The following is a 12325-nucleotide window of genomic DNA, read 5'->3' as shown; positions in this document are numbered from 1 at the left end:
TGCTTTGTATCTTCTGTGTATGCTTATGGAATAGGGTGGTGTCTGCCAAGTGGATATTTTAAAGACATTGTGAGTTTCTAATGCCTCATCCATGCTGTGAAAAAGCCACATGAGAGCAGAATTTGACATATAACGTCAGTATTAAGAAAATCAATAAAATTAGTAGTATAGTTGCCATTGTAAGTTAAAGTCAAATATACTTTCTTTCACATGACATCAGTGGCTTTGAAGCTGCCCAATGAAATGATACGTAATAAGAAATAAACATTGCATTGACTTTTAATTTATATATTAAATTATATCAATTTATATTTCAGATCAGGATGAGTCTGTTCAAGATGGTTGTGTAGGCCTGAGTTACTTGGAGTAGTTAAGGGTTGTTCAGGATTTGGAAATTTTTGGTGTATACATGGTGTATACTTATGAAGCCCACTCATATCTTCATATATAGCAAGGATAATATGGGTCAATGGAAGGAGTATATGGGATGGTGGAAAAGGAAAGGATAGTTGTGTCATGTGAGACTTGCTGTTATTGTTGTTTATTGTTTCAAGTATAGTAACACCCCTTGCATTGGAGATTAGGGACAAAAATGAACAAATAAACTCTTCCATTGGTGTGGTCAGTCATGCAAAGTGTCATCGTAGATGTTTTAAATTGTTTAAAAATATTTTTTATTGATAATTGTAATATTTATTGCAAACTGCCTAGAGATTTTATTATAATCAAGTAGTATATACATTTTGTAGTAGTATATACATTTTGTAAAAAAAGTAAAATATTGGGCCCAGAGTATTGAGGACTGGTACAGATGTTTTGCCTGTGTTGTACAATCTACAAGACAATGGCTGAACAGAGTCAATATCAGTTTTTGTAATCTATGGAAAGGAATCGTTTTGGGGAAACATACGTTTCCCAGCTCTTATTCAGATTCTTGTATTGAAAAGAAAAAAAGGAATGCAGATGCTGCCTTGGTTTCCTGCTTGGCAAGGCCTAATATATTTTGGCTCTCAATAGTATGTATTGGTAAAAGAAGCCACCACTGCATTTTGCTCAGGTGCTGTGGTTAAATCAAAGGCCTTCTGATGCTTGATATATATGTACATATATTGTCTGTTTCTAAAAGGACTGATGTCACTGAGGCTCAAATTCACTCAGTTTCACACATTAGGTCATAGAGCAGCAATGGGGAAACCTGTGGGTGTCAAGATGTTGGACTCAACATCCCCAGTCAGCATGGCCAATGATCAGGGATGACGGAAGGTGGGAGTCCAATAACACTAACTTATAGATTCTCCACCCCAGATATTTAGGAATGCTGTGGTTACTCATAGTAATGGAACCTCATGACATTCATGAAACCTGCTTTCTTCTGCGGTTATTATTCCACATTAATGAGTTGAGATCTAGCACTGGATACAGGTTCTGGGGGCACATCCCTAACTGCAAGTGAGCCCTAGTCTAGATTTCCAAACAGTGCTGTCCTGAAATGTATCCTCCAGTTTTTCAGACATTATATTTCCCCATGAAATAAGCTTCCTTTTTAAAAATCTCATTCTCAGGACCCTTAGGTTTTTTGGTTTTTTAAAAGTATGTTGGTGTGGGGTTTGTGCTTACTTTAGTATTGTGAAATGGCTGGAAGCATTGTGTGTGTTTTATTTGAGTAAATGTTCATCCAGTAGCCCATAGCTTCCCTGATCGCCCATCCTTCCTGTTCTGAAGAAGCTCTATGGCAGAAGTTATCTCATGATCTTCTCTCCTGAAGTGTAGGCACCTGGCAAGGCTGCGACTAACTGTTGGGCTTATTTGTAGAATGAAGGAAAGGGCACCCACAAAGACCCCTTGATTACCTTGAAAGCAAAACCCTTGCACCCTGGGCACGAGAATTTAGCTGAAATGTTCTCTCCTTTAATATTTTCCAAATGCAATTTGTTTTCTCAATAACTGGTGGAGAATATTAAAACACACACACACACAAAGAAGAGAAAATGATGACACAGCACTACTCCCCAGCAATGAAAAGCAGACCCAAGGCTCTTTGTAGTTTGCAAGCTCCATGTATGTCTCAAAACCTCAGGATTCCATCTATTTGCATCTGTGCATAGCACAGATCAGAAAACACTTAACAGGCAGCAGCTCCCCAGTCCATATGTGCACAGAAATTATAACTAGAAGGCCTCTAAGTCCCTGCTGACCGGAAAACAGGGAAGATGTTCAACGAAGATTTTATGTTCCAACAACAGTGCTTAATAGTGACAACATCTTAAGCTGCTGGTGCGGAGTAGCAGTCATCTCTTACAGCTCCTCTGCAGGCTGCCATTCTTTATTTCCCTCCTTTCTTTTTACATTCAAGGTTTAGGAGGTGTGTGTGCCGTTTCTTGCATGAAAGCACAGGAAAACAAAGGTGGGTTTTCGATTGCCGTTTCCACTCCCCCCACACAGCCACCGCTTTAACTACAAACACCTGGAAATGGTGGGTTTTTCAGGAGCTCTGCCACGGGCGATGCATCAGGTGGCTTACCGCCCCCCCCCTTAGGGAGCCTGTTTTTGATTTGGTCACATATTGAAATCTGCAGTCGTGAAGAACATTCGTGGAAGCATCTGTCACAAAAGGGGTCTCTGCGTCTATGTGAGTGTTCCCACATTGTGCTCTCTCCTTACAATACTGGGTTGAACGAAGAAGGTCTTTAGGACCCAGGGGGACGGCAGGCCACTGCGTGGAGAAGGCGCACACGCGCGCATGCTACCCAAAAATGCATCGCCCCGTGGAGCCGGAGCTCACTCATTCACAGTTCTTTGGAGAGAGATCCTAGGCTGAGGCGAACACTCAGAAACCTTCTCACCCACCCATCTTGGAGGCAAGGGATCCTGCAAACAACCTCACCCAAGGCGGGGCTTCGTTTTTCCTTACGGCTCTCTAAAGGTATTTGGGACGATCTTTCTTGTGTCTGCGGTAGCTTCTGTTTTCTCCCTTCTTTTTTGTTGCAATACCATGGCTGCGGCGTTTCAGCACTATCCTGCGTGGACAGCGCTCGCCTGCAACCCATCTGCGCTTAACGTCCCTTCCCCCCACCCATCTTTCTTCCCTGCCTTTCGGCTACCCTTTTCTGCTTTTTAACCCCCCCCCCCGCCGCAAAAAAAAATTCTGCTTAAACTGAGCATCCCGCATTTCTCAAGGGATCAACTGAAAAACAGGGCTGGAGGGAATGAAGAATCCTTATCGGCCGCCCTCCCACCCCCAAACCTCAGAGAAGGCACAAGTTGAGGAGGGGAAGTTCAGGTGAAGGTTACCCATTTAGAGAAGGGAAAGCAAAGCCTGAGAGAGTTGCGAGGGGTGGGATAGCGCGGTGCCTCCCCGGGGTAGTTGCAGATATGCCGCTTGCTCCTAAGCAAATCGTCGTCTGCTTCCTTCAGGCATATTAAAACAGAAGCTGAAGGATGTACTGGGGAAATCAAACAGGGTCAATAGAATTTCCTTCTCGGCGAGAAAGCATCCCTATTAATATGGGACAGGGAGGAGGGAGAGTGAATCACTTCCACCCATTCCTCTCTGTAGCATTTACTGCAGAAAGTAAGGAAGTGCTTCCATCATCTATCTTCGAAGCAAATGGAAGGATTTTAACATACACACCCATTCCCAACACATCTAAGTGTTATATTGGCGTTTTCACAAGCAATTTCTGCTGCTGAAAATATTTTCTAATGGCCTCTGCCAGTGGCTCAATATATCACTGGGAATGGGGGCGGTTGGGGGGGTGTGGAGAGAAAATATTATTAAAGTTAAAGAACAGATGGCTGTTCTTTGTTCATAAGTAGACAGTGATTGGTTTATATTTGGAAGGAAAGGGCAGATCAGAGAGAGATTTCCTGGGCTTTCATGGTCTAATCAGATGATAACACAGATTTTTCTGGTCTGGTACATTAAAAGTTAGTGCAGTGCCAACAAGTAAAATGACGTTATATAACAGCATGATGTCATGCACCAAACAGCAAAGGTATGACTTTTCTCTTTCAGCTGGTAGTAGGTTGTTTATCATTTTGAAAATCTTTTGCTGACTTGCTTGCAAAGGCCTAAGTCACAGTTTAGTAAGTTTTTTAAAAAAAAGAAAAGAAAGAAATTAGTCATTTTAGACAGTTTTGTTTATAATCCTCCCAGTTTTGTTGACTCATCCTTGCTCTAAAAAACACAGATAATTTATAGGAACCAGAGCTTTCAAAGGAATGATAAAGCTCTCTGCTACTCTCAAACAGGCATTATGATGGTTGGATGTGTGATCACAAAACATTGTTTTCACTTTTCAAAGAGTCTTTGCTCTCCATCCTTCACTTATTTGCAGTGCTCATCTATGTACTCTAATTAAGTATTGTGTTCAGTAACTAGAAAGTGCAGAATTAGGCCTGCAGATCAGTGGTTCACCCAATGATACATATTCAGGAAAATTCCAAATGTAATTTGAAGTTATGTCTTTAATACAGAAAGGTTTGTTTGCTTTGCTGATAAGTAGTTTATCCCCTATCCCCATCACAAAGAAACATAGTGCATTTTTTTCTTTAAAGCACTTAATGAAAGTAAGTTATCCTGAAATCAGTAGTCATTACTTCCATGTAAATAAAGACTGAAATTAGCCATGTCAGCCACTGCAAAGTCTTTATTTTGTGTTTGCAATTGTTAATTTTTCAGAAGACACATGCATACTATGGAAAAGAAGAGACAACTGAGGAACTGAGGGTGAAATCATAGCATTTGCTTGGTAGTTCTTGAAATTCACTGGTAAATGTTAGACATGGCTGTATTGCAAAATTCATTTGAGAGATGTTGAGTTGTACCTTGGTAAATACCACATGTGCAGGTTAAGGATGGACATGACCATGATCTTTGATTGTTGGCCTAGAGATTTACCAGTAAATGTTAGAAATGTTTGCATCATGGCTTGTTTCAGACATTTACCACTAAGCAATTCACTAGTTAAGTATGGAAACAGGTGCAAACTTTGTGTTTTGCTCTGTGTGTGTTAGAATTTTCTGGCTTTTCTCTCTAGTATTTGTAGTATTTGTAATCTCTTAACATTTACCACAGACAATAACACACATAATTGTAGTGCATATTCCTTTGCAAAGTAATTATGGATGCTTTTTGTCCTGCATACTTCATACAATTCAAATTAAAAGAGCTTAAAAGTAATTTATTAACATAATGCCCCCACTGCTGGAACTATATACTGTAATACTGAGTCATCCTACAGTACCGTCTGGTTTTCCTTCGTGCCCACACACTTCCTTTCTGGCAATGTCCTGTTGAACAACCACACTTGCAAGTGCTTGGCTGGCACTACTCAGTGATGAAATTTCATTATATGAATTGGAGTCACCTGAACTTACAATAGTTATGGGTCATCACATTTCTCATATGAGAAATTCTAAATGGGGACACAGTACCCTAACAAATGGATATGCATGCTGTACCCCATGTACAGGGCATGTACGTATGTTCTTTTTGGTTGGCAACCTTTAAAGCAAAGGTGAGGACATACCTTGCCTTCTCACATGCGCTTTAAATTTTAAGCTTTCAGCAAGCACCAAATAAAACATATGTGTGCATTTCACCTCTTATGCAGCAATCTTATCTTTAGGATTTAAATACTGAAGCTCATTACAAAATGATCTCCTAAGAAGCTGCCCTGAGATTTTGTTTCTGACTTGGGTAAAAAGATCATTCTCTCTCTCTGTTGCTTGCTCTTTTATGTAGTGTGAATGGTTTTTCGCCATTGAAAATTACAGTATATTATTGCTCTAAAATTACTGATCTGGCTGGGTTTCCCCAGCCATTCTGGGCGGCTCCCAACAAAGATTTAAAATACATTAAAATGTCACACATTAAAAACTTCCCTGAACAGGGCTACCTTCAGATGTCTTCTAAATGTCAAGTAGTTGTTTATTTCCTTGACATCTGATGGGAGGGAGTTCCACAGGGCGGGCGCCACCACCAAGAAGGCCCTTTGCCTGGTTCCCTGTAGCTTTGCTTCTCACAGTGGGGGAACTGCCAGAAGGCCCTTGGCGCTAGACTTCAGCATCCGGGCAGAACAATGGGGGGCGGAGATGCTCCTTCAGGTATACTGGGCTGAGAACCAGAGTTATTTAATGCTTTTCCCTTGCATCTTTGGCTATGCTCCTTCCATTAAGAACCACCACCACCATATATATCAGGGAAATCCATCCCTCCAGGTATTGCTGGACTCCAGCTCCCATGAGCCCCAGCCAGGGTGCCCTAGGGGCAGCCAGTGCTATGCACCTGGCCTCCCATCAGCCATATTTCTATGCTTCCTGGGTGGGAGATGGGAGGGATAGTGGGGTGGGTGGCATGGGGTGGACATTGCTCAGTTTGGCTGTGTACTTTTTGATGCGTTTTATTTACCATTTATGACTTTTGTTATATTTTTAATTGTGTGGTTTTGTTCATGTTGTAAGCTGCCTTGAGCATGGTTTTAACTATGACATGCATAACATGCAAAGAAAATGTTGTAAGTGTGCATATATGCAGTGGTGGAGTCAATCTTCTGTTCTTGCTGCTGCACCTGCACTGCACCAGCCTACCTGCCACCTAGCCCTCCCCCTCTCCTTCCCAGTAAGCCCAGTGATGTGGTACATGGACATGCCTGACATGACCAATGCTCAGAGGTGATTGGAGTTGTACTCTACAACAAAGGGAAGGAATTACATTGGCCACCTATGGTCTATGCTATTTTTTTTTTAAAAAAATTAATATAATCCACTATACTTATTATTCCAGGTAGAATTGCAGACTAGAGTGTGTTTTTTAAAACACTTGCTCATACCACAACTAGAAGTTTAAAATTATTCAATGCATTGTTCACACCACAGAGAAAAGGATGAGCATTGTGCCGTGCTGTTAGCTCTGTCTGCAAAGGCAGAGGAAACCAGAGAAGGAATGAAAATGATCAGGTGGGGAGGGCAAGAGGGAAGCAGCAGCACATGGGGGATCATAATCCAAAGAGAGGAAAGTAGTACCAATGGTCCAGAAGACATTTTAAGATGGTGCCACCAAGATGTTTCTTGGTCAACCAAACATAGGTTGGTTTTTTTAAAAAAAATGATCCTCCAATATCACCTTATGCCTGTGATTACAACCTGCGCTGCCTCTGGTAAAGAGGCCCAGACTATTTCAATATTCCAAGTATCCTAAGACAGTCTGCAGTTCATAAATAGTTCCAAAATAAAATGAAATTAGAAGCATGATGCTGGATCAAAGACTTTTAAAATATAATTTTGTTTTTTATTAAGCCATTGATAGTGCAAACCTATGGATGTAAACTCAAAAGCAAGTTCCATTGAGTTCAGTGACATTAATCCCAGATAACTGTGGATGCTTCCAGACAGCAGTTTAATACTGCAATCATTGGCATTTTATTTTATTTTTAAATCAATTAACTGGCTTTCCCCTGGAAAAGGTAAATGCAGATTAAATTGGGGGGGGTACATTTTGATGACAGTGATATTGTGTGGGTGCTTAGGGCAACCAATGGCATCTACAACAGTCTAGAAGCAACCTATAAATAGGATTGCAATCTTAGAGTTATTTGTCCTGGGAATATTATTTCTAGGGCACTTTGATTTGGATTATGTGGGCTGCTCTATGATGACTGGGAAGTGGGGAGACTTTCCTTTTTGTGCAAACTTCTGAAGGACTTCTGGAGTTTGTTCTAAGTCTATGAATGTACATCAGTTTACAGGGCAGCTGGAGATGCCCCCTGAAACTACACCATCCTTTACCTAGAAGGCTCCACCTAAAGTGGTGCCCTCCAGATGGTGCCAGACTACAACTCCCATAATCCCTGACCACTGACAATCCTGCTTGGGGCTGATGGTAGCAAGCAAACAACAAACAAACAAACATCTGGAGGGCTATCCCTGGAAATCCTTCCATGACTTGGCAATGTGCCCCTTAGTGGACCGAACAAGCTTTTTGAAAATAGAATTAAAGGATTAACTGGGGAAGGTTGTATGAGAAATAGTCTACTGGGCATGGAAGCATTTTTATAAATGAAAACACCATGGCAGGCAAGTCTTCAGCCACTAGGTAAGAATATCTCAATGGAGCAATAGTAGTTAACACCTGGTAATGCTTCCAGGAAACAGCCCTGCTGTTCAAAGCAATATTGATTATTCTGGCTGCCTGCATATTGCTTTAAAGCCAGATGTTAGAATGAAAGAAGGCTTATAAAAATGAATTATGCACCAGTGTGTACAATAGAATCCCTTTCTAATACTCATTGTGGTCTAGTTACCACAGTATGCACATGTAATGTGGGATATTTCACAGAAACGGTAAACCTCAAAAGCCGTGATCTGCAGATAAATACTACTGAAGTCTTCCCCTGAGACTTACTTAAAGAAAAAACCACCAAGGCTCTCATTCAGCTATGTGCCAGTATATATTCACCCATAAGAAGGCTGGCACTGTCAGAAATAGTATTCAACCATGTGCATAGTCCACTGGGCCAGATTCAACTAGTGAGTCCCATCAGCAGAAGACCTGCACAAGGACTTCCACTTGTACAATGGAGTTTCTCCCCTCTCCTCCCCCTCATGTGTCCCACCCCCTAAACAGACTTGTGGGTGGAAGCATGCAGGGGGAGCAGAGAGGGGATCATTCCCTCTTGCAAGCCGAAATGCACATTTACCCCACCATGTGCCCATTGCAGAAAGTCTTGGCAATTTTGCAGTCTTTATTTTGGGGCACCAGTCTCCAGTGCTGGAGCACACATCTATTACTTTATAAAAGTGTCAAAAACACTCTCATTGGAGCAAGACAGTCTCCTGTTCCATGCATTATACCAGGGAGTGAGACCTCACACCTGGTGGCCAAGTGGGGTTCTCCACACCTCTCTATCCTGCCAAAGGATTTCTTGCAGGCCATTCACCCCACTCACTGGTCCTACCCCATGCCCTTCTCAAGTGCTTTTCCGGGCTGGCATGTGCCCTTGAACTGCTTGCTTGCCTGGACAGAGGATGAAATGTATCCTGGAGCATATGTGTAGAAGCATGTTTTTCTGTGGCTGGAATGTAGCCTTCTGTACAAAGGAAGAGTCAGATCCATTCTTCTGCCCACTTTTTCCTCTTGTCCTCCCAGTCCCTGAGAGAAGGTTGCCATCAGGCTGAAAAATGCTCCTCTATCCATGCAGTAAAAAGTGTAGCGCAAAACTAGTTCTCGGCTTTACCAAACCAAACCGCTCCATCAATTTTAGTATCTAGGCCAGCACAGGGAACTGGAATAACCTATAAGGCTGATGCTTCAAACGGCATGGTAGTTAACTGTAGTAAGGTTATACCTTTGCTTTCTGCAATGAATGTGTATGTTACGAAAGAGAGGTGCACATCTGCATACAAACTGTAGACCTGTTGCAGGTTGATGCTCTGAGAAGCCATGGTTGGGGCATGCATGTGCACTGTGTGACTAGAAAAGGTGGTCTGCTTTTTCTATTGTGCATGTTTGCCACAGCAGGCACCAGTGTAACAGTGGGAGGTTGGTTTAAAAAATTAGGAGCAGTAATTGGGCAAAGAAGTTAAGCCAGGTGTGCAATGGCTCTTCCATACTCATTTGGTGACATTTGTACAGACGACACGTGCCATTTGTAGATCGGGGTAGGGCCCTCAAGACTCTCCCAGGCCACCCTTCTCTCTGCTGAAGTGCTTTTGCCTCACTGGACTGTATTCTTGAACCACAATCATGCTTTTTTGCTTGCCTGAATGAAGGACAGGGGAATGAGGAGATGTGTAGATGCGTTTCAAAACCTCTGGCTTTCTCATGGCTGAAAAGCAGCTTAATATACAATAGCAAGAGATTCACATCTATTGCTCTGCCCTCTCTGGACTCCTGCTGCCTCTGACCTCACCCACCACTGGCATGTGTCTCAGAAAAAAATGGCCTTGAGGGAATATGGGCCTTGACCTAGAAAAGGTTCCCAGCTCATGCAGCGGATGTATGTTCACCCTGCACATGTCTTTATATGCTACAAAGAAGCCCCACTAGTCTACTACCATATCATTGATTGGTGGCAACTCCTTTTTAATATGAGAAGCTGCCCTGAGGCTACTTGGAAATGGTGGGCTCATCTGGAATGGAGCTCCAACTAATAAGTAAGGAACAGACACTATTTGGGGCATCATTTCTTGAGGTTGGCCTAAATGGGGCCTTCCTTAAGGGAAACTGGTATAACTCTATCTGGGAAGACATTGACTGAGCTCTCAGTGCCATTGTTATTTGTATTCTAATTAAATAAGGAATTGTAATATAATGTTAAATCAGCACAATTTCAGCATTGCTAAAGGCTCAGTTCAATTATAAATTCATCAAGCTGTGTTCACAAGGCTTCTATATTATGTATGCAAGATATATAATGATAGCATTGTACTAAGTAGCTCATTCTAAAACTGTTTGGGTCTTTAAATTTTAATCAGATCTGCAGTAGCAATTTAAAGAAAAAGGGGGAAATACACATGCTTGGAAATGTGTTCAGTCTGTTTACAAACAAATATAATCTGTGGTTGTTATATATGTATTTTTCAGAGAATGATGGTGATACGAGTGATTCATTTCTACGGATGGATATCTAAGGATATGAACTGAATGTGAGAGTCCTTGGATGGGTATGGAAAACTCCTCATCGTATTCTTCAATATATTACAAAATATAATACAAATTGCACTTGGATGGATCACCACAGACTGTTAGTTGAATGGGACCAGAATATCTTCTAAGGAAATTGCTGAAGTTAAGGATTTGGAAAAGAGACTTTTGCAAAGATGACCCATTTACATGCTGGTCTTAGCCCAGAGACGATAGAGAAAGCCCGCCTTGAACTCAATGAAAACCCAGATGTTTTGCACCAGGACATCCAGCAGGTCAGGGACATGATCATCACAAGGCCTGACATTGGGTTTTTACGTACAGATGATGCCTTCATCCTGAGATTTCTCCGAGCCAGAAAGTTTCACCAAGCAGATGCCTTCAGATTACTGGCTCAGTACTTTCAGTACCGTCAGCTGAACCTGGATATGTTCAAAAATTTTAAGGCTGATGATCCTGGGATCAAACGAGCTCTGATTGATGGATTCCCAGGAGTGCTGGAAAACCGTGATCACTACGGCAGGAAGATACTTTTGCTTTTTGCAGCCAACTGGGATCAGAGTAGGTAAATGTAGATAGCGTACTTATCTTTTTTAAAAATAATAATACACAAACCATTAACTGATTGTTAATAGCAACGCACATGGGGAAATAATTATTTTGAATTGTTTTCAAATCCTGAGTTGATCTGATGAATCTGATAGTCAAAGATGTGTGTTAAGAATTTCCTTCCTTTTTGCTTCAGATATGGAGTTCCCATTTTCCCGTACATGCAGCAGGCTTCAAACAAAAATATTTGCAGGAAGTGCTTCAGTGCCTATTATATTACACAGCTGGCCATATCTTGATATGTGATATGATAACCGTGGCCACAGTTACAAGAGCGTGTGTGTGTTGTTGTTTTTAATGCCATAATGCTGGTAAATGCAATGTGATCACAAAGGCGGAGACTTTTAAACTGAATAATCTAAAGAATCAAGGGGGATGAGTGCTTCTTTGCTCACAACCAATCTTTCCATACCAGCTGGTGCCCATAAATTCTGCTTTATTAACCCAAGAGTTGTAAATGTCAGACACTTAACTGCAAGTGTACAGAGACTCAGATTTAAAGGGCAGAGCATTACTGCTATGTGAGATTACAAAAATCAGTGTAAATTCTTTTAAAAGATATTGATCAAGACAAACTCACATGCTTGCCAAGATGTTCTAATTTGGGAAGTGTGATTGCCAGCACATCCTTCTGTCAAAATAGAAGGATATTTTTAAATGTTCCCATACATTTCTGCGATAATCTTTGGCGTTTAATACAGGCCAGTAAATGGCTGGTAAAATGAAGTTACAAGGCACTGCCAAGAAATAATTGCCATTCCTTTCCAGCTTCCGGCATGTTAGTGGTAAAAGAGCTTTGCAAACCCTCATTGACCATCTTTTATTTCTGCAATATGCTATTAAATGCAGGGCTGCCAAGACTGTTGTCAGCAGCAGCAGCACAGAAGTTACATATGACAGATTGAAGTCATTAGTTCAGACCAATTACACTTCAAACAATTACATTTTTCAGTTCATCATATTAATTTCTTGTGGGTTAGAAAAGAGAGGTTTAAGCTGAACAATAGACTGGTGCAATGACATATGAAGGGGTGCAGGTGGATAATGTAGGAGATATGAGATAATGCACTT

General features: G+C 41.4%; 1 protein-coding gene across 1 annotated transcript in view; it reads left to right on the top strand.

Moving 5' to 3' along the window:
• The first annotated feature begins 2628 nt into the window (after window positions 1-2628).
• Window positions 2629-12325, top strand: part of CLVS1 (clavesin 1) — a 61590-nt gene continuing 51893 nt past the window's right edge. The window contains exons 1-2 of the mRNA XM_081917603.1: window positions 2629-2923; window positions 10586-11210. Coding sequence (XP_081773729.1) covers window positions 10822-11210 — 389 coding nt within the window. The 5' untranslated portion in view covers window positions 2629-2923; window positions 10586-10821. The remainder of the gene's footprint in view (window positions 2924-10585; window positions 11211-12325) is intronic.

Source organism: Podarcis melisellensis, assembly GCF_964234715.1.
Source record: "Podarcis melisellensis genome assembly, chromosome: 7".
NCBI classification, from domain to species: Eukaryota; Metazoa; Chordata; class Lepidosauria; order Squamata; family Lacertidae; genus Podarcis; species Podarcis melisellensis.
This window is presented reverse-complemented; position numbering and strand designations above follow the sequence as displayed.